Here is a 25,414-nt window from a genome sequence, read left to right as displayed (position 1 = left end):
AAAAGCAAGAGTCTTATCTATAATTTTTTTATAATTTACATTTCTAATTTTTTGCTAATGTAAACAGTATGCAATAAATAACTTTTTTTTTTTTTTTTTAGTGCTTTTAGCTGTATCTCAAATTGACACTTAAAAGAACTATTGTATCTAACTTGTTCAAAAATTGAAGACTTTCCTTGGTAACTGGTTCATTTGAAGTTCCTCATGGTCCTTGTTGTTGGCAGACATTTATTAAAATGCTGTATGCAGGGCACTGTGCAGAACATATAACACACAGCTGAGGGCAACGTACAGTTCCTGTGATGATAAATGAAAGAAGCCTTCCAGGTGGTTAAAAAATGATAGCACTTCTCCAGTCTTTTAAAAATAGATTATGTTAATCTAGCTTATCTTTTTTAAAGAAACTATTTATAGGGTTTATTTCCAGGTATTTTTACATTGTCCTCTAGTAAGTTCCTGCTTTCAGTTCTTTTGGGTATGTACTGGAAAGTAGACTTGCTAGATCATAAAATAATTTCTATGTTTTTTAACTTCTTGAGAAACGCTGCTCCATTTTACATTCCCACCATCAGTGACAAGGGTTCCAGTTTCTCTACATCTTGGCCAACACTTGTTGCCTTTTTTTTTTAATATTAAGCCATCTTAATGTGGGTGTGAAGTGGTATCTTACTGTGGTTTTAATTTGTATTTCCCTAATGATTAGCGATATTGAAAGCCTTTTCTTGTTGGCCGTTTGCATCTTCTTTGGAAAAATTTCTATTCAACTCTTTTACTCATTTTTGAATTGGGTTTTTGTGATGGTGGTTGTTGAGTTGTAGGAGCTCACAGTATTTTCTGGCTATCAATCCCTTACCAGATCTGTGATTTTAAAACAAGGTTTTTTTTTTTTTTTTTTTTTTTGTAGTGTGGTTTAGCTATTTTTTCTTGTATTTACTGTACTTTTGTTATCATATGTAATTGAAATCATTGCCAAATCAAAGTTGTGAAAGTTTTTCCTTATATTTTCTTCTAAGAGTTTTATCTTTAGCCCTTATGTTTAGATCTTTTATCCATTTTGAGTTAATTTTTATATACGACTTAAGATAAGAGCCCAGCTTCATTCTTTTGCAGGTGACTATCCAGTTTTCCCGGCAGTATTTGTTGAAAAGACTTTCTCTGTTGAATGGTCTTGGCACCCTTGTAAAAAGTCATTTGACTATATATTCAAGAGTTTATTTCTGAGCTCTCTATTCTGTACATCTGTTGTTTTATGCCAGTACCACATAGTTTTATTTACTGTTGCTTTGTTGTGAAGTCAGGAAGTGAGAGTCTTTTTCAGGATTGTGTGGTTCCATATGAATTTTAGAAGTTTTTTTCCTCTGCAAAATATGCTGATGAGATGTTTATGGGGATTGCATTGAATTAATAGGTTGCTTTGAGTAATATTGTCATCTTAATAATATTAAGTCTTCCAATCCTCAGGTGCCAAGGGTCTTTAAGGTAGATTATTAACATCAAATTTATTATAATTGACAGAATATAATTAATTTTAGTTTATACTATGACTTCTGGATGTTAGCTGTTTGATGAATTGTACGCTTTACAGATTAACTGCGGCGCCTCTTATGAAGCCTCCCAGTACATTCCCTCCCATAGAGAATGAACACTTGATGCTTGTAGATAAAATAGGACCTACTCAAACTCCAAGTTTTATTTGTCTCTCGCTGTCTTGGGCATCACTGTATTTTACGTTCAAATTAAACATCACCATTTCCAAATACGGTGGACTTTTGTCTTAAACATTCCTTTCCAGTGTTTGAAGAAATTGGAAATCCAGCAGCAGCAGGCCCCCTTTATCTGTAAGAGCCTCTGGTCTCCCCACCAGAGGCTGGGTGTGGGTTATCATTTTGTCTTACACCCCCATCTGCTCTCTGTCATTCAGAAGCACAGTTTTCAACCCTTGGTGAAAAGTGGAGAAAGTTGGCTTGAAACCACCTCTTGCAATAACTATGTGGTACTCATTTTCAAGTGAATTGCAAACCACGTTTCATAGCAGAATCTTCCCTGATTGGCTGGCAAACCAGCCAATTCGCCACTGCCCTGCCCCATGCCCCTTTGAAGAAGACTTCCTCTTAATGCTCTATGAATGTTTTTCTTTTCAGCAAGTCTTTTTTCCCTCTCTCTCTCATAGCAGCTCTTTAAATAAAATGATTACTTGAGGCTTGATTAGATTCTTGGGACTACATTAATAAAATATCCTACTGGGCTAGTATTTTGAAAGATTAATCTTGTGAATTGATGCAAGTCATTGAGACTGAGTGTTGTTAGTGTTGTTTTTAAACAGTGGAAATAGTAGTCAGGACAGATTAAAATTGGATTGAAATGTTTTAAGTATCGATTTTAAAGGATTAAATGCAAAGCACGGACTCAAAGCTGATAAACTCCCAACCAGGCTGAGCCATTACATGTGGTTTTGTGTGTGTGTGTGGGTCAAGAAGCAAACTTGTCACTGGCTGGTAGGGGTTCAGGCACATTGTAAGCCCAGTGCCAGTTCCTACTGGACAAATGGATCCCCCCTGAAACATCCCCACAGAGCTCTGATATCAGGCGAGCAGCTTCTGTGTTTGTCTCCGAAAAGCTCTAGACTCTGAGACTCTATGTCAATTCGTGGTAGCGATGTTTGTTGCAGTAAATATTAAGGTAATGTTATAGCTGTACCACTTCTAGAGTCCTTTTTCCTTGGTAATTTGTGAAGATGAATTTCTTTTGGATATCACATCACTGTTTGGAACATTTTAGAGTTGTATGGGACAAAATGTTTGGAAGAAATACAGGACCTCGATTACATCATTTTGTACCAGCGTAGGTAAAGTTCATTGCTGGCCAAGTAAAATATTATCATGTTAAATATTACTGAGACTAAGGTGTGGCTCTGTGATGTTATGTGGGTTACTCTTAGTCTTACGTATGTTTGGAAATATCTGAAACCAGTTTTTTTTCCTAAGGCCAAAGAATTCACTTTAACCTAAGAGGAACACTTGTTTTCATCCTAGCATCAAGCGTTAGAAATGCGTTGTGAAAATTCTCCCATTGAACTACTTAGTAGCTGTTCCCGAGGAAGGTGAAGGAAAATCATTCTGGTAGCCAACATGGATTGCCCAAATTGGACTTGGGTACTAAGTTGCCAAGGGGCTTCCCAGGTGGTGCTAGTAGTAAAGAACCAACAGCCAATGCAGGAAACATAAAAGACACCGGTTCAATCCCTGGGTCAGGAAGATCCCCTGGAGGAGGGCATGGCAACCCACTCCAGTATTCTTGCCTGGAGAATCCCATGGACAGAGGAGTGTGGCAGGCTACGGTTCTTGGGCTTGCAAAGAGTTGGACACTCGTTGGGTCACTCACGCACTAAGTTAGCAAATAGCTGCTGGCCTGCCGGTTTTTAAAGGTTTCGAGGTGAACTAGTTCTGATGACTGTAAGACTATTTAGAAGAAAAAAATAAGGGATTTTTTTTTTTAGACAGTGTGTGTTCTGTACATATTTTCGTATCTGTTGAAAATTACTTCAGTTCTTAAATACTTTATTTTCCCCCAGTGCTTGAATACCTAAGAGACCTTTTCTTTAGTAAAGAACACTATGTTTGTTGGAAGAAATAATTTACTTCCTTCATTGCTTGAGTTGCTGTCATTTGGAGTCTGGTCTAACTATTACTAAGGACATGTAAACTCTTTACTTTTAGTAGAGTTAGTTTTTTTATAAAGTGGTTTGATTGTTGATGCACCCAAGCTATGTCAGTTCTCATTGGGTGAATTTTTAAGAATTGTTTAATTTGTATGTGTGTAAATACACATATGTGTATATAGGCATATAGATACATATAGATATGGTTGTGGCTTTTAAAGATATATTAAAATAAAAAAATAAAGACTTTCAGTTCAGTTCAGTCGCTCAGTCGTTCATGTCCGAGTCTTTGCCACCCCATGAACCGCAGCATGCCAGTCCTCCCTGTCCATCACCAACTCCCAGAGTCTACCCAAATCCATGTCCATTGAGTCGGTGATGCCATCCAACCATCTCATCCTCTGTCATACCCTTCTCCTCCCGCCTTCAATCTTTCCCAGCATCAGGGTCTTTTCAAATGAGTCAGTTCTTCGCATCAGATAGCCAAAGTATTGGAGCTTCAGCTTCAACATCAGTCTTTCCAGTGAACACCCAGGACTGATCTCCTTTAGGATGGACTGGTTTAATCTCCTTGCAGTCCAAGAGACTCTCAAGAGTCTTCTCCAATACCACAGTTCAAAAGCATCAATTCTTCGGTGCTCAGCTTTCTTCAACGTCCATCTCTCACATCCATACATGACCACTGGGAAAACCATAGCCTGGACTAGACGGACCTTTGCTGGCAAAGTAATGTCTCTGCTTTTTAATATGCTGTCTAGATTAGTCATAACTTCCCTTCCAAGGAGTAAGCGTCTTTTAATTTCATGGCTGCAATCACCATCTGCAGTGATTTTGGAGCCCCAAAAAATAAAGTCAGCCACTGTTTCCACTGTTTCCCATGTATTTGCCATGAACTGATGGGACTGGATGCCATGATCTTAGTTTTCTGCATGTTGAGCTTTAAGCCAACTTTTTCACTCTCCAGTTTCACTTTCATCAAGAGGCTCTTTAGTTCCTCTTCACTTTCTACCATAAGGGTGGTGTCATCTGCATATCTGAGGTTATTGATATTTCTCCCGGCAATCTCGATTCCAGCTTGTGCCTCCTCCAGCCCAGCATTTCTCATTATGTATCTGCATATAAGTTAAATAAGCAGGGTGACAATATAACAGCCTTGATGTACTCCTTTTCCTATTTGGAACCAGTCTGTTGTTCCATGTCCAGTTCTAACTGTTGCTTCCTGACTATTTGGTACTTTTTAATTGTTTGGAAATGCATAAAATGATTTAGCAAGGTGGTGGTTGTTTTTTTCATTCAAAATGTAGTTGGAGTTTGCTGATAGTTGCCATGCTCTCATCTGCCTTTTATTCAGTTACTTTTGTGGAGTGTCTGAATTTAAATTAAAAAGGCGTGTTATACAGAGTAATTGATTAAGCTTGATTGGGCAGTGTCTGTAAATCATCAGTGGATGGAGCTTTTAGCACAAGGAAAGGATGGTTTAATTGCTCCAGGAAAAAAAAATGATTAGATGGATTTTTACGAAAGTTAATGCTCAGGGGAAGGTTATAAACACTGGCATGGAGACATCACGGAGGTTTGTAGAAAAGTTAGTTGAGATTGGGAGTAAAAGATGACTGAACACATCTTGGGGAAGACGCCTGCATCCCTCCTGGACGTGATTGAGGCATTCACTTGCATTGAACCAGCAGTGAGAACCGTCCAAGCATATAGACTGAAAGGAGGTAGTACGGTTGTCAGAGTGACAGAGGATGCTCATGCCTGCCCCAGGGACGTTTTCAAGGGAAAGAGATGCCATCTTCTCTGTTCTTCACTAGGTTTAAATATTTTAAGAAGCCTCGGCCACTCCATCCCATAAAAGATAAAGAACTCCAAAAGAACTTTTACAATCAAGATACTTAGGTTTATAACAACACTCGTGTCTGTCCTTGTTTCTCTTTATTTTCATATTTGGTCAGGAATAGACTCCCAATTTATAATATACCTGCATAAAATAGGGGTCCTGTCATGTACCTTTTACTGTGGCTTCACTTTTAACTGCCATTTAGGAACCAGTTGGACAGTAAGCTGGGGATCTCCTTTGTGACGGAGTTTGCGACTCTTTCCTTGTCTATTAGGATTATTCTATTTACATGATGTCTTCCTTACCAGCCAAGCCTCCGTGTGGGTGAGAACTTGTGACTCTTTCATTTTGTTTCCTCTGGAGCCTGTTCTTCTAAGGTTGTTGGAACTGTGTGTTGACTCAAAACAAATAATTGAATCAACTCCTGGGTGATGTCAGCTCCGTACATTTGATTCTGTGGTTGTCAGAAGCCTAGGAGAGTGGGGTTTTTTGTTTGTTTCTGTTTTGTCTAGTCTAGTTTTGTTAATGTCTCAATCAGGCTTCTTTTACTGTTTGCAGATCTAAAGAGCTGGGAGATGGAGGCGAATCATCCTCCCCTCCCCCACCCTCCAGCAGTTGGATAAAATAAGAGCGTTGGCTCCTGGCCCTGCTTCACCCACTTACATAACTTACACCAAATCCCCCCTTTAGGAAGAAATGTCTCAAGGTCCTTTTTCGTGTCTTAATTCCTGTTGGTTATTTTACTTGTAACCACTTGTCTAGCCTGGCCTCTTCAGAGAAACTTTGTGGCTCTCACCTACTTAGCTGTCCAAGCACCCCATTCTTGTAATGGCCAGAAACTTCCTTCATAATGGAAGAAAGGAAAATGCAGTTAAACGGAGTCTACAGGTGAATGAAAAAAAGTCATTCCTAGCACACTGTTAGCCGAACACTTAACACAGCCCTGTCACTAGAAAGAAAGGCAAGCCTCACATGAAATGTAACTTTTTCCAGTTGACATTTTTTTAAAGCAAAAATAGGTGAAATGAGCTTTGACAATACATTTTGTTTAATTCCGTATATCTGTGTGTGTGTATGCTCACTTACTCAGTTGTGTCTGACTCTTTGCAAGCCCATGGACTGTAGCCCAACAGGCTCCTCTGTCCATGGGACTCTCCAGACAAGAATACTGGAGTGGGTTGCCATTATGAGTAATTAGTCCCTGAATACCACCCCTACTCTGCACTCCAGGAGAAGACCACAGGTTACTCTGGGACCCCAGGCCCAGCAGAGCACAAGGCACTGAGAGGGGAAAGTCAGGCCAACCGGACCCACGACAGCCAGACTCGGGGCCCAAGTTGGGGAGCTGTAGAATTCCTCTCTGGACAACTTCTTTCCATGTGCTGAAGATATCCAGCCAGCTTTGCGGTGTCCCCTTGTTTAATACTGAGTTAGATGATTTAGGGTCACAGCTACTTCAGGAACACCATGAACCAGAGCCAAAATGATGGGAGAAAGCAATTTGAAGACCGCGCAGGGAACAGACACATAACTTCAGAAGACTCTTGATGCTTATCTCAGAAAGGAGAGGGTATTGGCTCTGTGAAATAGTTTTGCAACAACAACAACAAAAACTTTCAGAGAGAAAGGAAGAGTTGTTAGTTATTAGAAATGTGATATCAGACATTTAAAAATCTGGTTAGAAATCTTTATGAAAGAAGGAACAAAAACTAGAAAAGATAAAGGTAAGATGAACCTGATGAGAATTTCAGAAGGAGAGAATAAACCCAGGATTGAGTGTTTCACACTGATGTGACCCCACTGAAAGGTCAGGCAGGTGAGTGACAAAAACCAGACCAAGGCTTGTTACAGTCAAATTTCAGGATACCAGAGATTGGTAAAATTTTACTTCCATGTAGGAAAAACCAAACCTGCACAGCAAACTAGGGATCAAACTGGCTAGAGGTACGAGCAGCAATGCTGGAAGCTAGAAGACAGTAGTTCCACCCATTAAATTCTGAGGGAAAGTTGGGTCGTTACAATTTAGAGCTTGTCCAAATGGCCAACAAAGTGTGTGCGTAAAATAAAAGCTGATTTTGAGACCCATCATGTTTGAAACTCAGCAACCACACACCTTTTCCCAGGACCCCATGGGAAGCTGTGAGCCGCTGACACAGGTGGTCAGTCAAGAAGGAGAGAGGACTGGGTGGGGAACAGGAGAGAAGGGAGGAGTTTTCAGGATGGTTGTGATCGGAGCCCCAGGAGAGGTGGCTGTGTTGGGTCTCTCCTGGAGAGTCATCCGCCCAGTTGGGAAGCGGGAGGACAGTGTGCTGTCTTCCTCTGATCTTCTCTGCATATCTTCCTGACAGTGAGTGCCAGCCATCGGTGCGTACACACTGTCGTGTCTGACTCTGCAACCCTGTGGACTGTAGCCCGTCAGGCTCCTCTATCCATGGGATTCCCCAGGCAAGAAGACTGGAATGGGTAGCCATGCCCTCCTCCAGGGGATCTTCCTGACCCAGGCATTGAACCCGTGCCTCCTGCATCTCCTGCATTGGCAGGCGGGTTCTTTATTGCTGGGCCACCAGGGAAGCCCACCAGCCATCGGTACAGGGAAGTAAAGGAAGAGATGGTCTTGCTGAGACTGAGGGGGGTAGATGCCTAAGGAAGGAGCTGTAACCATAGCACCTTCTTACGTTATAATCGTGTAAACAGGAGATTGATTTAACCAACAGGGCACAGGGAAGAGGGTGGGTGAACAGAGGGTCTGGTCGTTTGAATTCAGTCTTTTTTAATAGAAAGTTGATGGAGAATGTTTGGATTGAAAAGGTGCAGATGTACACTTGTCATTTAGAATCAAGGCGGCAAATAGTGGGAGAAAGGGCTGCCAGGGGCGCCCCCGGGGAGGACCCGCCTTAGGGTGGAGGACTCCACTAGGAGCCGGGTGGTGGTGGCTTTTTGGGCTAGGCAGCTGGACTCACATGACAATAAAATTTTAAAAATGGAGCCTTGTCACACTGCCTGGGTTTCATTTTTTTTCATTTAACTTGTTCATTCATTATATATGTACTGATGTGAAGACCAGCACAGTGTTCATCATTTAGAAATTGCCTCTGAGCGGTATCTGCTAATTCTTATTAGTTTAACTAAATGTCTTGGGGAAAAAAAACAAGAGCACAAGTTTTAGAATCAGACAGTCATCTCCTTGGGTGTCAATGATTACCTACTAGGTTCTAGGTGCTGTTTGCAAATGCAGTTAGAGCACCTGGAAAGCCCCCCTTCTTGCCCCCAGGAACCTGCATTCTATTGGAGGGTGGTTTTGAATTGCTTGATGAGAAAATAAAACAACCAACAGGTTGGGGCCTGTCCTTGGGAAGGGCCCCCAGAAGGAGGCACATTTGAACTGGGTCCTGAAAGGTGAGATGTGAGTTCTAGGTGCCTTGAGGCAGGAGAGATCCTGGCCTGTGCCCAGAAGGATGGCACCCAGTGCCTGGTGGGGTGATGGAGGGAGGAGGGGGCAGATAGCCGGGGTCATCAAGAGATGGAATCTCTGGGAACATGAGAGTGTGTGCTGTGTTCTGCCTGGAGATGGTTCAGATGCTACGGGTGGAGTGGGTTGCAGAGGGCAGTGTGGGCACAGTGTCCCCAGGGCCCACCTGACCACTGGAACACGAGTGCTTTTGTGCTTTTCCTGGTGGGGAGCATTCACACAGATGTTGATACCCTGTTTATTTATTCTTTTTACTCGTGTAGCTTTTCCTGCTCTCCTTCCTGCATTTATTTAGTGGTTAGGTGGCTGGCACCCAGGAAGGCTAATTAATGGCAGAGACAGCAAGCAGTGAACATACTGACTAGCCGCTGATACTCGCTTTATTACTTTATTTTTTTAAATTTCTGATAATTACAATAGTGCTCATGGGCATGGGTCCCAGACAGGAAGAATTACTGTCTGCAGGCAGACCTGGTGTGAGCTGATAATGCTACATAAATCATAGAGGAGATGGCTTTCTGACTTGCTTTGAACTTGGAGAGGGCGGATCTCTCTCATATTTGTGTTATTTTCTCAGCTGTTTTAATGGACTTTAGAAGTTATAGTGATTTGTTATATGAAGATTGGTGTGTGGTTGTTGCTTGACCTAGTAAACAGTGACATGTTTCACAGAATTGCACATGGAAATTGGCATTTTTTGTATTTTCAAACATGCGTTTCCTCTCCCTGCCTTGTGCAAGTCATCCTGGCAAATTGTCTTATTTTCTATTTGTGAAGAATTTCTGCCCTTTCCATTCAGCATCACAGAACCTTAGAAATAAAGAGCTAATGCTTTGTTTTTCATGGGATGGTAAATCTAAGAAAAAAATTTTTGGTAAGGTTGTCAGTTCTTAATATTATGGAAGGAATATGTTTTTAAAAACAGACTACCCATTTCCTACTGCTGTCATCCTATGAAAAATGTTTTAAAACAGAAGGTAGAAAGAAGAGTGCCTTAGAACTCAGAACAGTCACTTCTCAAGTAGGGCAGTTAGCAGCTGGCATCGTCTGCATCCACGTGTTCACCTGCTCGCCAGGCTTCTCTTACTTGCATGAGGACCCTGTTACAGACTGCAGCAGCCTCCGGCAAGTGTTTGTGAACCCCCTGCTTTCAAACACCAGGAAAAACTGTCCTGAATATTTGCGTGGGGATGTTTGCAGCTGCATGGGTTCGTTTTATCTTTTCCCAGATACTTAAAGGAAAAAAGATTCCAGTGAAATCAATTCCAGTATCTGACATTGACCGATCACGTTTGTGGTTAGAACATCTTGATATCAGAGTGTTGCAACCAGAGCTGACATGTTGGATAGTTACCCATTGTAACCCTGGTAAAATCACTAAGTATTTATTTTAGTGAAATAAGTCTATCTGAAGAATAGAATTTGTTAAAAGAGCTGTGATTTATTGTGTTTCAAGTATATAAAATACTCGAAATATGCCTCCAAATTACCTAATTTTTAATGATTGACCTGATGCATTTAAAATGCTAGAGAGCATCAGATCAGTTAGAAGTATGCTTATAATTTCTGAGAATATTGCCAGGTTTGTGCTCTCCTATGCCACAGAAAATGCTCCATCGTTTGTATTGTTTCTGTCATCTGTGAGGCCGTAAGAATGATTTGGAGTGAATATATTTAATGAATAATATTTAATCTTTGTACTTCTTGGTGTTGTTAACTTGAAATCATTTCAGTCTTTTAAGGTTTAGGAAACACGCCTATTCCCCCACCCCTGCCAAGCCCGCCTGGGCTGTTTGTTTCTCAGGCCCTTGGTTGCTGCCTGGGTGATACTGGCCAGTGATTGCCAACGGGAAGGCCAAGTTCACACCATGGAGATCGTCTGATGTTACTATTCACACTCCACCATCCGAGCTTTCTGACCTCTGCAGGTCACAACCTTCAAAACACGACAGGTCATTGCTGTGCTTGGGAATTGAGCAGATTTTTATGCAGTGAGGAAGCTCTCTTTTGCAAGCTGTGTGTCTAATGTGTCAAGAGTTACAGGAGCGTGGACTTATGTCTGCTGTAATGGGAGCCAGAGCTAATACCATGGGTGTCATTTATTGAAACACCTTAACATTTGGGTAATGCTCTATTTACATCGCCCGAAAGGGATAACTGGGGTCAGGAGAGAAATAACCTCCACAAGACTACTTAGCCAGTTAAGTCAAGAGAACAGCCCTCAAGATTTAGGGAAACAACATAGTGTCCTTTTGATAGGAAACACAGATTCATCTTGACCTCACTTCAGTGGAGGCAAAACCAGAACCGGGAAGCCAGCAACCCCGGTGCTTCTCTCTTTATATGGTAGCCTGGTACTGAATTGTCATGTGAACTTTTGATGACTGAATTCCCTCAAAATAAAACATGGAGTGTGGATGCAGCCCACTCTGGTGCATCCAGATTTCAAAGGTAGAGAAGGAAGGTGCCATCTTCACCCCGTTTCATGGATTTGTGGGGACGTGACTGGTCACGTGGCACATGACCCTGTTTTGTAGCCTGAGAGAATGATGCCTTCAAGAGCCAGCCGATGATAACAGTGCTGACGTTTGACTCAGGAGTTTTGCTTAGTGCTTACGTGGATTCTCTTAATTTAATCCCACAACAGGCCTGAAAGGAGTAGTGTGTCAGTAGCCCTGTTTTACAGATAAAGAAGTTTAAAGCCTGATGATATTAGCCACCAACACTTGAAGAACTCCTATGTAACAAGCACTATTTCAAGCACTTTATGTGTGTGAAACTCGTTAAACCTCAACACATCACTGTGGTGTCTAGTTACTATTGTTCTCATTTTACAGACAGGAGACTGGGGTCCAGGAGGTTACTTAGGTAACCTCCCAAATGTGTCACAGCTCGTCAGTGGTGGGGCAAGAACTCAGTCACACTTTGTCTGCCCCGTACAGCCAGTGCTCTTAGCCATCACATCATGCAATTGCTCTGGGGTCAGGAGATGATGGTTGGAAAAGCCATTGTCCCTAGGACCTCTGTACCTGAGGATGTCAGTTTTGTAGAATTCCTATTTTATTATGGGCAATTGGAAAGAAACACAGGAACCTGTAGAGAATTTGTTCATTTGAGGATTCTAGATCCATAAACACTGTTCTGCTTTTTTTTAATATATGAAAGTGTTTTCTGTATTTCAGTAACTTTATAAAAGACTCTTAGCTCTCATCTTCTGAAACACTTAAAGACAGACCGCTCTTAAACCTTATGCTTGCATCCTTTCCGGTGTAGCCCAGATGGACAGACCACCACGTTCCTGTCAAAAGCCCTGGAAACACTCTAAACTGCTTTCAGTCTTGGAATTGATACCTCGTTTATACTTGAATATTTAGAGCTCTAATAAAAGCAGGATCATTTGTATGAATTACTGCCTACGAATTTGATACCTGACAGCTGGCATATGTCAGTGGAAGAAAAATGGCCTTTTACATTTAGAGTTCTTCTGCCTAACCTAATTCACCAGTCTCTAATTAGAATTAAGTCCAAATGTTAAGAAAAAAGAAAAGGGAGACGAAGGATTTTTAGCTGGTGTAATGTAAACTCCCTTTTAAGCGCAGGCTTCTCTGTTTGCTTCCAAAGCTGGAAAATGCTTAACAAGAATCCTGCTATTTTATCAAATAGTAGGTTAAAATATTTGAAGCCTGGAGCTTTTTTACTTTTATTTGTTAATTTTTGGCCCCACTGGCTTTATGTCGCGGGACACAGGCTCTTGGTGGCTGCGCTCGGACTTTCTCTAGTTGCGGCGAGCAGAGGCTACTCTCCAGTTGCAGCGTGCGGGCTCCAGAGGGCCGGCTCAATAGTTGTGGTGCGTGGGCTTAGTTGTCCCATTTCTTGTAGGATCCCAGTTCCCAGACCCGGGATCAAAGCTGTGTCCCCTGAATTGCAAGGCAGATTCTTAACCACTGGACCCCCCAGGGAAGTCCCTGGAGCTTTTTTCAATTGAAAGCTTCACTCTTGCGGAGGAAGATGCAATTGGGGCATCAGACTACAGTCACCCTTTGGACAGTAACAGAACTGGGGTCTCTTACACATTAGGTTTTGGGCAGGATTGTAGTAGTCCCCTCACTGGAGAGAAAGCAGATATAATCTATATACACATGGGGTTTTACTCCATTATGATGTGTTCAGAATAAACAGTTTTTCAGGTGCTGGGCCTGCTTGATGGTACTTGCTAGTTGTCCTGCCAAAATATTTCATTTCCTTTTGACAGATTGAAACCAGGCAGTCACAGTCACACTCAGGCAAGTGAGGAACGGGTTTAAAAAATCAAAGCTGTTTTATTTTGAACTAATTTTAGAGTATTTTAAAAGTTGTAGAAATACTAGAGGGTTCCCCCATACGTTAACACTGTGCTTCTCTTCGTGTTAACATCTGACATAACCCTCGTGCGGTTATCAAAGCTGGGAGGTGGACACTGGTACAGTGCTGTTAACTGACTCACAGGCCTTGTTCACATCTGGCTCCAGGTTTCCTTCAGTGTCCTTTTCCTGTTCTAGGATGCTGTCTGGGCTCCCACGTTGCATCTGTTTTTTTTTTGTCCGTAGCCTCCAGTCCGGGACAGCCATCAGTGCGTCTTTGCTCATCTGTCCTCTTAACGTGAATTATTGCTGGAGACGCAGCAGTGTCTCCACTTGTGAAGTCATTTGTCTTCCCTTTTGTAGTTAATATATTGGGGCAATAACCTTGAATCTATGGATTTTGTTAAACTTTGCTCGATTAAGTAAATCTTAGCTGCAGGTGTGTGGACACAGACTTAAGTCATTTTAATTTAGGAATCGTGAAGTGCCATTCAGAACCTGAGCAGACAGAAATGAATACAGAATCCTCATATCCATGAGTATATTGTCATTTACTGACTTCATTTTTTAAAAAGGAGAGTCTTTGAGTAAGAGTCTGTCTCGATGTCACTCCTATGCAATGGTAAGTAGGCTCTGCTCATTCAGTGCTATGATGGGAGCTGAAGCCATGTGGCCCTGGACCAGACCACGGGAGCACTTCCTGTGCCAGGAAACAGACTCCCTCAGGAACGAGATAAAGCCCTCCTCTCTGAAGGATGCTCCCTCCATGGCAGGCACTCAACAGAGCCTGGAGCCAAATCAGATCCTGGGGCAGTAGCTTTAGTGAGGAAGTTATGGATTACCTGTTTGCTTTGGATGGGGAGCAGCTTTGTGAAGGGAGGTGGGGCTGAGGTGGGCCCAGGAGATCCTTCTCCTGGTGTGATGACTAAAGACCCTGATCAGCGTTAAGACGAGATTTCTGTTTGTTCCTATTTATTTGTTGCTTTAAGCCATTTCAGGTTTTCAACCAAGTGACTAAAAGCACTTTTAACCAAGTTGAATTTCCATCCTCAGGTAGCTAAACTCTTTTTCCTGAGCCAAATTAATAGAATGGGATTTCTTATTAAGAATGAATTATTAAGTAAAGTGGAAGTGCTGGGCTAGGAAAGCAGTTGATGCAATTTGTACTCAAAGCCTTGAAAGCGCTGCAGCGTGCACAGATCAAGGGCCAGCCGCAGCGCCCTGGCACGGGGCATTCATTTTCTCTGGTGGAGGATTCCAGGTTCACAGGATGTCAGAAGTGCTGACTTGGCAGCAAAATCCCATTTGTAACATGTTAGATTTAAGAAGCAGATTGATTTATATGTTGATGTAATGGATCAAAGCACAGTGTGTGCTTCAGAAAATGGAGAGCACATTAAATAAGAGCATTTTCAAAGGAAAGAAGCACAAGCATTACAGGAAAAATAAACAAAAAAAATCCTGTTGTACTCTAGGTAAGCTTAGGGTATGTTTGATTAGTTGATTCCTGGACGTGGTCCGCAGAGGCTTTTTACATTCCAAACGATACCTTCTTGAGAGTCTCTGATGACCTCAAGGATTAATCTTTCTGAACTCAGAAGTGAATCACGGCAGCATATGAGCTGTCTGGACCGATTCCAGTTGCTCTCCTTTTCCTTGGTGGTGGCTGATGTGAGGAGCTGTGGCTGCTGCTTCCTGCTGCTTTACCCTTGGCTGTTTGAGATCCTCTTTGGGGAAGATGCTGTTGACGGTCTCTACACAAAGATCAAGTGCGCTTACCACCAATGGACTGACCTCCGTGGTTGACCCGTAAACTGAGCATTCATACAGTCAGAACCTTTGTGGTCTTTGAGCCCGCAGCCACACATGGACCATTATCTGCTGTGTGCTGGGCGGTTTGCCTGCATGATCTTGACCACGCCCCCTCTGTGGCCTGGGTGAGCTCACATAACTGACACTACTTCTTACCTATATTCATTTTTGGAATGTAAGAGGCAAATGCTTTCCTCTCCTACCCCTGTACTTCTGAAAGACGAGATCCCACCCCTGAGCTCCCACCCTGGCATTCCACTTGTTTAATATTAGAATATACCATTTTTTGAGTTGTGAAAAATGTTTATATGCATGCAATTATTACCAGACTGAAGCTTAAAAGAAATTTTATTGTTCAAAAATATTCTTGTCCTTTTTCCCAGTCGTTAGCTCTTTTATGGATAACCACGAATCCGATTTCAGATTTAGCCATGTTGTTGTATATATCCATAAGTCTAGTCCAGAATTTAGAAACTGTTGCTCAGCATCTTTCACGTTTAACCACGGTAGTTCATTTGTAGCAGGTTTAGGAAATACTGGGCTTCCCAGGTGGCACAGTAGTAAAGAATCTGCATATAGTGCAGGAGACATAAGAGATGCAAGTTTGATCACTGGGTTGGAAAGATCCCCTGGAGGAGGGCAAGGCAACCCACTCCAGTATTCTTGCCTGGAGAATTCCATGGACAGAGGAGCCTGGCGGACTACTGTCCATGGGGTCACAAAGAATTAGGCATGACTGAGCATCTAAGCTACTAGGAAATACTATTTCATGACTCGTTGATTGTTTATTTCTGTCTAAGGTTTTGACGAGTTGGAAGGAAGGAATTGGCTGAGAATGCTGGTTTCAGTGCAGAGTGCATCCTGGGGGTTGCTCCCCTCTGTCTCTGTATGTACCCTCTTGTGTGCTGTATGCTCGGTTCCCTCCGCATCATAACCCAGGTCACTAGCCTTGATCCTTAGTATGGCTCCCAGAAGAAGAACGACCAGTACAAGAGGCATTTTTGTGCATATCTCCAGCTCGGTGTGAGAATTAAGCACATTTGTCTTATGTGTCTTTATACCTTTTAATGACCTATTTGAATCAAATGCCACTAGGGCAGTGGTCCCCAACCTTTTTGGCACCAGAGACCGGGGTGAGGGGGTGCTTTTGAGATGATCCAAGCACATTTATTGTGCACTTTATTTCTGTTATGACATCAGCTCCACCTCAGATAAGCAGACATTAGATCCCTAAGGTTGGGGACCCCTGCGTTGGGTTACTACCTGTGCATTCTTTCCACAGGTACCTTAAATATTTTTTTCTTTCTTTGGAGTAGACAAGACTTAACTCCAGTATGTAGCTTCACAGTCAATTATTCTGAAGGCATAGTATCTGTCTTCTACTTTAATAAATGATTATTCCTCACAGTAGGGCAACGATCTATTCTACTTAATAAAGTTGCTGACTGTTCTCATTGGATCTCATTGAGGTGTTTCTCAGTCCTGATTGATCCTGGCAACATTTTAGATCCAGATTAGCTTTCCCCCAGCTATCAAGCAAGTGTTCGTGCTTTCTTGTCTCATGCTAGTGGAAAGCAGGCTAATTTTAATAAGCTGCAAAGCAAAACTTGCATAGGTGGTAAACTGGTCCTGGAAAAAGTGATGTTTCAGAATCTAACGTAGGCTTCTGATTGGAAGGACCATTCATGTCTGTAATCAGTCCATCAGCACAGATCAAGGAGACTTGCCTGGAAAACACGATTTTCCGTATATTTTAAAAGCCTAATCTGCTTTCTCCTGTTAGTAGGAAAACCATTTAATATTAATGCTCTTTGCTCGTTTTGGAAGGATCATAATAGATCATATAATCTAACCCGACCCTCAAGTTTTCATGTTTTTAAAAAAATGTTTAATTTTTGTTTTGAAAGAACCTTTATATTAGGAGAGACAACAAAACTTTATTGTGGATGTCGCTGTCAATACTGGTATATCTGCAGACACAGAGATGCCTGTGTTTTTTTCCTAGTGCACGAGACTGCAGGAGCCTCATCATACCTAAATGTTTTTCTCACCTGTAATTTGTGAGCTGTTAATGGCTACAAATAGCTGAGTTTTTTTTTTTTCTAACGAGATGAAATTGTTCTTGAAATCCCTTTTAGTGTTCCGTTTTCATGTATCGCACCCCCTAGCTGTCGTCACCGGGCCTTTCCTATCTCCCGGGGGTGTCTTACCTGAGCTACTGTTACTTCTCCAGCTCCTGAGCCATTCCCCTGCATACAGAGAGCATCAGAGCTGCATTTGGAAATATTAAGTGTGTACTTAAAATGCTCAGCACTCCATCCTTCCTTGGTCTAAGGATCGTCCAGTCTGGACCCTGCATGCTGCCCCCCTCCCTTAGGCCCTCAACAGTCTCTCAGTTGACACTCCCCACACGGATGCCCAGAGCTGTTCCAGTGTCCCTCTTTGGGACGCTTCCCCAGTCAACTTGCTACCCAGGCCTACGTTACATCCCTGTTGTGTACCGTAGGCTCCTCCAGCTCTGCGTTCTCTTCCTCCTCAGGATGTCTGGGGTGGGATCACACTTTCTGTGTGAGAGTCGACTGTGAACTAGACTGTAAGCCCCTGCGGGCAGGGGACGTAATCTTTGGCTTGTCCTTGTGTGTTAAGCATTTAGCATGCTGCTGTGCAAAGATAGTAGCTGCTCAATAAAATTTTGTGGTGTGACTGAATTGAGTAGAATCCCTGAAACTTCTGCCATTCTGTACTCCGTGGCTTGGTGTGTTCTGGGCTGGGAAGTGGATTTGCTTGTGTTGGAGGGGACTGCAGGCAGATAGTCTGTTCCCAGGTCAGAAGTATCCAGATGTGGAGAGGGGGTTACGTTTCTCACCCACCTTTCTGGCAACCATAGATGTCCAAAGGTCTTTTTTTATTCTGGCTTTGTTCCTGGGAAAAGGATTTGTTTATGAAGAAGAAATAGTAGCTAATGAAGAGTTTTAAAAGGTCAGTTGTACTGTCCCTGCTGCCTCCGCTCCTGCCTCCTGGGAGTGACCCTGGAATTGTTTTCCCTCCATAGGCCCTTGCAGCCAGCGCTGGAACAGGATTCGCTGTCGCCGAGCCTCAGATCGCAATGTTCTGTGGGAAGTTAAACATGCATGTGAACATCCAGACTGGGAGGTGGGAGCCTGACCCAGCGGGCACCCAGAGCTGCTTCGGCACAAAAGAGGAAGTTCTCCAGTACTGTCAAGAGGTGAGCGTGCTGCCTGAAGCTTAAAGATGCTTTTCTTTCTGGGTCACATGTGAGCCTATTAACCTTAGAAAGAGGTGCTCTGTCATTCTCCTCTTTTGACCTCAGACCAAGCTTGTAATGACCAGGCAGCAGGCTTTTGTTCTGAATGTGTGCCTGGTCCAGGTGTGCTGCAAGCTCTTGGGCCTTTCTGGAAGGAATACTGCAAGAGCTTGACCAGGGCCATAGAGATGCAGCCTTGGCTTCCCATGTGTCACAGGAAGACATGAAGCAGGCCCAGTGTCACGTGTGTGCTTGTGTTTTGCACTTGTAGGTTGTAGCCAGGAGCCACCAGTATCATAAGGAATTATCTCAGGTCTGATTGAACAGACCTTTCAGGTCAACACTTGATGTAGAAAAGGATATGAGATGTTTTAACTTCTTACCAAAACTAGCCTTTGGGCTCAGGGCTGGAATATCATTCTATAGTTTCATTAACAGACACTTCCATAGACTTGCCTTTCAGATGTTTTAGTTCATGAACTCAGCTATTTACACATGTCCTGTAAGTGGACTCGATACCTAATAGACTCCTTTCGGGGTGAACGCTTGTTGCTTCTGTAGATCCTTTTAAACTGAAGATGTGTTAGAAGTGCTCCGAAGTCTGCCTGTCGAAAGAAAGCTAATGGTCACAGAATGTCTGTACTTGAGAAGGAGTTCAGCTAGAAGCAGGCAGCAGAGGGGTCTTCACCTTTACAGAGGACGATGGCGGAGCTGAGCACACAGACCCCTTGCCCTCGGTCACCGGCGAGTATGCGTCTGTTACGGACAAAGTCCGTTTACCGTGCGCGTTCCCTGTTCCTTGCAGATGTATCCAGAGCTACAGATCACAAATGTGATGGAGGCAAACCAGCCGGTCAGTGTGGACAACTGGTGCCGGAGGGACAAGAAGCAGTGCAAGAGCCACATCGTGATCCCCTTCAAGTGTCTTGGTGAGCATCCTGGGGCCTCTGGGTACCACTCAGGGAATCAGGGTCCCCGGTCTCATGTTTTCTTTTTTAAAAAGCTTTAAAAATATGTTTAATTTTTATTTTTTGGCCATGTTACATAGCATGTGGAACCTTATCTCCCCGACCAGGGATTGAACCCATGTCCCCCTGCATTGGAAGGTGGAGTTTTAACCACTGGGCCGCCAGAGAAGTCCCTTACATTTCATTTTCTCTCAGCTCACAGTGGGATAGCTTCATCTGCTAAGAAGCCAAGGGCTGTAGGAATTTATCGAGGGATCTTTGAACACTCGCAGCTTTCTAGCGTTGATAGGTGACTCTTCTGGTCACTCCCTCTGCCTCTCCCGTTGTGGGTGTCCTCTGACTTCACAGGATGAGCCTTCTGGGCCAGCTTCATTCACATCGAGAGTCTGCAACGACTGTTAACAGTTCTAGTTTGCGTAGTACTGCAGCAGCCTGAGGGGTGGTCTTCTGGTCCCCTTAACTTCACCTACACATTTTGCTGAAGTCCTGTATCGGCAGCCAGATCAGACTCCGTGCTTAGCATTCAGGAGCTAAAGGAGTGAGTTGTAGCTGCTGTAGACAGTCAGGGCGGCCTTGGCCAGGCCCTATGCCATCTGCCCTTCTGAAGGCTCAGCTGATAAGGGTGTTCCTGACTCTATGCATTTGTATGAACAGTCAGAGCAAACTTGGGGACCACTATAACATTTTATCACCCAGAAGGAGGCTTGTTGTAAATGTTTACGTAGTGAGTGTGTTCATCCTGACCACTCATTGTCGACACACCTGAATTATGTTTGCACATCTGTAACCTGGGTGACTTGGGCAGATTTGGTCATAGAAGCTTAATGGGGCAAAATGATCAATTTTTGATGATGCATAATAGGACTAACACAGAGTATAAAGCGTAGACAGCCAGCAATGTTCTGCGGCAGCCTGGATGGGAGAGGAGGTTGGGGGAGAATGGATACCTGTATATGTATGGCTGAGTCCCTTTGCTGTCCACATGAAACTATGGCAACATTTTTAATCAGCTATATCCCAATATAAAATAAACAGTTTAATAAAAAGTAGACAGCCTCTGTAGTTCTGTGGATGTATTTATTTTAAAATTAATATTGATTGGAGTATAGTTGCTTTACAATATTGTGTTAGTTTCTGTTGTACAGCAAAGTGAATCAGCCATGTTTCCAAATCTTTTTTGAATTTCCTCCCTGTTCAGTTCTCCATAGAGCACTGAGTAGAGATCCTTGTGCTGTACAGTCTGTTCTCATTGATTACCTATTTTATACATAATAGTGTGTATGTGTCAATCCCAGTCTCCCAATTCCTCCCACCCCACCCCACCCCTTCCCCCAGGTATCCATTGCTTTGTTCTCTATGTCTGTGTGGCTATTTCTGTTCACCATTAACTTAACCTGTTCCCCTCCCTCCCTTCATTAAAACCTTTCCTAACATGGGATTCATTGCTTTTCTCATTCTCACATGTAGCAAACTAACAGAGGCAGCACCTGAGTAACCGTATTTAAAATACATAGTGATTACTTTGCTTTAAAAATGTTGAGTGGAGGAAAGAACACTCTGTGCACTTAACATGGTTTATTTAAATTTGAGCACCGGGCGGTGGTGTGAGGCTTTTGAAAGGTTTTGTGTGATGTGGTTTTGAAGATGTTTTTTCATTGCATTTGGCTGTAAGGAATCTCTGGGTATGAGGTTTCATTCATTCTCTGTAAAACTCTCAAACTTAAGGAAATGAAAGAGCATTCTTGAATATTTGTACACAATAGATAGATGGTACCTAGCAGTCATTTCTTCCTTTTGCATCCTTGTCCATAAGCCTTTGCAACTCGGTCTTTCCCAGTGTGGCTCTTTTTCACTGGTACTTAGTATATTCAATGAGAAGTTACAGTTCAATGTTCCCCCTCAAACTGAATCTTACAGCTTGCGTTATTACTAGTTGCCTCGTTATCCGTAAAATTTTATCTAAATAGATTGGTCCGAGTGGGACAGAGTTGGTAAAGTGTGAAGAGGCAAAGGTGCTAGTATTTTTGGGGAATGAGTTAGTCATCTCTGACATTTATGTACAGACAGACTCCTGCACCTAAAGAAGGGAGCTCTGTGAGCCTGTGGCTGTTTCTGTCCTTGTTTATTTCTGGAAGGATTTTTGGATGGGGATGGTTGCTGTGATGTCTTGTTCTCAGAAGCCTCGAGGCGGGGCCAAAATAAAAACCAAAAATAAATATATTGCCAAGTAAATACAGTTACTGTCAACAATGAGAGCTGGTACTTGGATGTCAGAATTCAAGTGATTTCTACTTAGAGTGAGCCTCAGATTGCTTCCGCAGTGGAGCTGAATCCTGGTTTGCCACTGGGCTTTGCTTATACTAAGCTCCAACTGTAAGCCTGGTTGATGGTAAAGTTTGTTTCTACCTGCCCGGGGCCTTTGGGGCTCTCGAGGGCAGCACCGTGTCTAATTCACCTTTGTGTTCCTGCATTAGTGTCGAACTGAGCTATTGGGCCCCCAAAGTCCCTGTGCTAATAATAGCGGAGTGAAACCTCACTGCCCTGTGGAGGGCTGTTTTGATGCGGGGCGGCTGCTTGTGACAACAAGAGAGCATGTTCCCCCTCACAGCAGGTCAAGGGCTGCCCCTGGCCTCCCAGAGACTGAGGCCTGCGGCTCTGGTGAGGCTGGGAAGCTGGTCTACATGTAGACTTCACACCAGTTAAGGCCCTATGACTTTTTTTTTTTTTTTTTTGACCTTGCCACTTGAGTTGTGGGATCTAGTTTCCCCACTAGGGCTTGAACCCCGGCCCTGGCAGTGAACACACCAAGTCCTAACCACTAGACCACCAGGGAATTCCCCCAAGACCTTTCTTGCCAGACAGTTTCCTTATTAGGTTTTCCTTTTTGTTGTTTTTGCTGTTGTAAAACGTCAGAGCTGAGCCTCCCCGCCTCGTTTCCCCTCCCTACTTACTGCGTCTCCCCTGAGCCCAGCACCACCTTAGTGTCCTGCACTCGGGCCCTGTGGGGCCTGTCCATGATGCGTCAGAAGAGCCTGGGATGTTCGTTGAGTGCGGATCACTGAGGCCCCCCTTGGACCTACTGACCCAGAGTGTCTAGCCTTTTATTACGGACATTACAAACATACCCAGACACAGAATCATCGCCTTACCCCCCATGTGCCCATTGCCCAGTCAAACGGGCATCAGTTCATGGAGCACCCTTACCCTGTCTGTGGCCTACTTCCACCAACCCCTCATTATTTGGAAACAAATCACAGATACCTTTTTGTTGTTGTTGTTGTTAATATTTCAGCATGTATTTCTAAAAGATAAGGGCTCTGTTTTCTAAGTGGCTATGTGTAATTTCCCCCCAGCTTTTTATTGTTGAGAAGTTTCAGACCTATGATAAATGCAGTCGTGAACTCTATACCTGTTACCTGGGCTTCCAGTTTTGCCTTATCCATCTTACTCTGTCTATTTTGTGCAGTTTCCTTACTTTTCATTGTTAAACCATTTGAAAGTGAGTTGGGACTTTACAATAGTTCACCTCCAAGTAGCTTTCAGCTTCTTTTTCTTAAGAGCAAGGGCGTTCTCGTGTTATGACTGTGATATAGCAGTCACACTTGGGACAACTGTCCTTAGTATTCAAATGATGTCCTTTGCAGCTCCCTTGCAAAAAGGGTGATGTACTATATTTAATCTAGACAGTTCCTCAGCTTTTTCTTTTGAATCTTTTATTTATTCTTTTGGCAACATGTGGGGTCTTAGTTCCCCAACCAGGTATCGAACCTGTGTCCCCTGCAGTGGAAGAGTGGAGTCTTAACCTCTGGACCCCTAAGGAAGTTCCTGAATCTCTTATGACAATAATATTTTTGATAGTCTGGGCCCTTTGTTTAACACAATGTCTCTGAATATGATTCCGTCATATTGTTGTGTATCAGTTCAGTTCTGTTGCTCAGTCGTGTCCAACTCTTTGTGACCCCATGGGCTGCAGCACACCAGGCTTCCCTGTCCATTACCAACTCCCGAAGCTTGCTCAAACTCATGTCCATCGAGTTGGTGATACCGTCCAACTATCTCATCCTCTCATTGTTGTGTATAATTAGAGCCAGATGACTGTAGCAGAAAGACGGTCTAGGTGATGTGTTCTCAGAACATGACTTCCGTCAGCTTATCACTCACCCGGATAAAGTCGTGTCTGCCAGACCTTCCCTCTGCAAAGACATCTCTCCCCCTTCGTCATTCACCCTCCACTGACGGTCTGTACCTGGATCAGTCATCACAGTGGTGGTTTGTCTTAGAGCGAGGTGTCAGTAGATACACAGAGGGCTAAAGTAAAGTTCATCTGTACTTTTGGAGAACAGGCAGTCTCAGTTTCCTGGACATTTTGTTACTCAACCCAATGTGGGCAGAAATAGAGAAGTGAGAGGCTGGGACTGTTGTTGGTGTGACGTCAGAGGTGGTGGGGAGTCGCTGTGTGTGTTTGAGGTCTTGATGGGCTCCTCTTCCTGTTTCCCCTGCTGGATGCCGCAGGCCTGCCGGGAGTAAGGGATGGAGGGCGGGAAGGAGTGAGGGAGTCCCGGGCGTCACAGCTGCAGTGGAGCACCGAGCTCTTGTGTCTGCTGGCCTGGAGCTGAAACGTCCAGTTGGCCCCTGAAGATGAGCTGCAGCTCAGTTCACGCCCATCAGAGACTGCTCCTGTCTGCACGTGGCTGCGTGACCGTCCCAGTAACCTGCGGTCAGGGTCGTTTTCACCTTGAATTGTAATCAGATTTGCTCCTGACAAAGCTTCTCTTCTCCAGTGGGTGAATTTGTCAGTGATGTTCTGCTAGTTCCAGAGAAGTGCCTGTTTTTCCACAAGGAGCGGATGGAGGTGTGCGAGAATCACCAGCGCTGGCACACTGTGGTCAAAGAGGTAAAGGCTGAACAGCAGAAGTCAGGGGCTGCTGCTTCTGTCAGGAGAGAGAGTAGCATGTTTCTCCAGAAAAATAATAATCTTCCTGCCATAATCTTAACTCAGTTTTTTCCCCTTTATCTCATCAAAGTTTACAGTTACTTGTATCTTCTAAGTTAAAAATATTTGGAAGAATAGATATTTTGGTAAGGAAGTACCATATTAACAGTCCAGCATGTGGAGTCAAGGATGTTAAAAGGATCGTTAAGAAGCTCTCGGCAGGGCATCCAGTAAGGCCGCACACCCCAAGGCCTGTGTGGAAATATCCAATTACAGGAAACCTGTGTGGACCTGCATGCTGACAGGACTAGAAACCATTTCATTCTTCATCTGAGGAGAAGGAGCTTCCTCAGCTTGTCCTCCGAGTTTAATTAGTTTTTCCAATCAGTTGCCTTTATTTTGTCTAATTATGAAGTAATTTGAATTCCTCGCCACTGAAGAATGTATGTTATTACTGATCACTGTTAACCAGTGTTGATAATTACTCAAAGAAACCACCACCCCCCCAGCCTTAATTTTTTCCATCTTTGGGCTTTCCATTGTTTTGGGCCAGATGACATTGTCCCATTGCAGGTTAAGCAAAATTTGTAAATCTGTCAAGTAGCAGTGTCACAACTTTTTGGCAAAAATTAATGTGTCTATGAGAGAGGCTTAACATTGTGATTTGGTGAGGGCTTCTTCTGGAGTGAGCTAGGGGTGGGGGTCTCTGAGCACACTGCTGTGTCCTGAGCAAGCTAGGGGTGGGGGTGGGAGGGTCCGAGCACACTGCTGTCTCCTGACCTTGGTCCCGGGCCCCCAGGCCTGCCTCACTCAGGGGATGACCCTGTACAGCTACGGCATGCTGCTGCCCTGCGGGGTGGACCAGTTCCATGGCACCGAATACGTGTGCTGCCCACAGACAAAGGTGGTCCAAACTGCGGTGTCCAAAGAGGACGAGGAGGATGACGATGATGACGACGAGGATGAAGAGGAAGACTACGACGTTTATAAAAGGTGAGCTCTGTCCTGAGCCCTTGGGTGGCTGTGGCTGCTACACCCAGGCTTATGGGTGAAGCCTGTTCCTCCGGAGCCAGGCCAGCACATCTCACGCGACTGTGGCCGAGCCCAGGCGCGCCAGTGGCCTTCATCC

General features: G+C 43.7%; 1 protein-coding gene across 9 annotated transcripts in view; it reads left to right on the top strand.

The window, feature by feature from the left end:
* Positions 1-25,414, top strand: part of APLP2 (amyloid beta precursor like protein 2) — a 64,413-nt gene that overhangs the window by 16,715 nt on the left and 22,284 nt on the right. For 6 of the 9 annotated variants that reach the window (XM_081534066.1, XM_081534065.1, XM_081534064.1 and 3 more), the window contains exons 2-5: positions 18,172-18,345; positions 19,190-19,313; positions 24,134-24,246; positions 25,085-25,278. In XM_081534066.1, coding sequence (XP_081390192.1) covers positions 18,172-18,345; positions 19,190-19,313; positions 24,134-24,246; positions 25,085-25,278 — 605 coding nt within the window. The remainder of the gene's footprint in view (positions 1-18,171; positions 18,346-19,189; positions 19,314-24,133; positions 24,247-25,084; positions 25,279-25,414) is intronic. The other 3 variants (XM_081534067.1, XM_081534063.1, XM_081534068.1) reach the window with 2 other exon arrangements.

This window comes from Giraffa tippelskirchi, chromosome 10, assembly GCF_054371585.1.
Source record: "Giraffa tippelskirchi isolate mGirTip1 chromosome 10, T2T-mGirTip1v1.2.pri, whole genome shotgun sequence".
Taxonomy (NCBI): Eukaryota; Metazoa; Chordata; class Mammalia; order Artiodactyla; family Giraffidae; genus Giraffa; species Giraffa tippelskirchi.
This window is presented reverse-complemented; position numbering and strand designations above follow the sequence as displayed.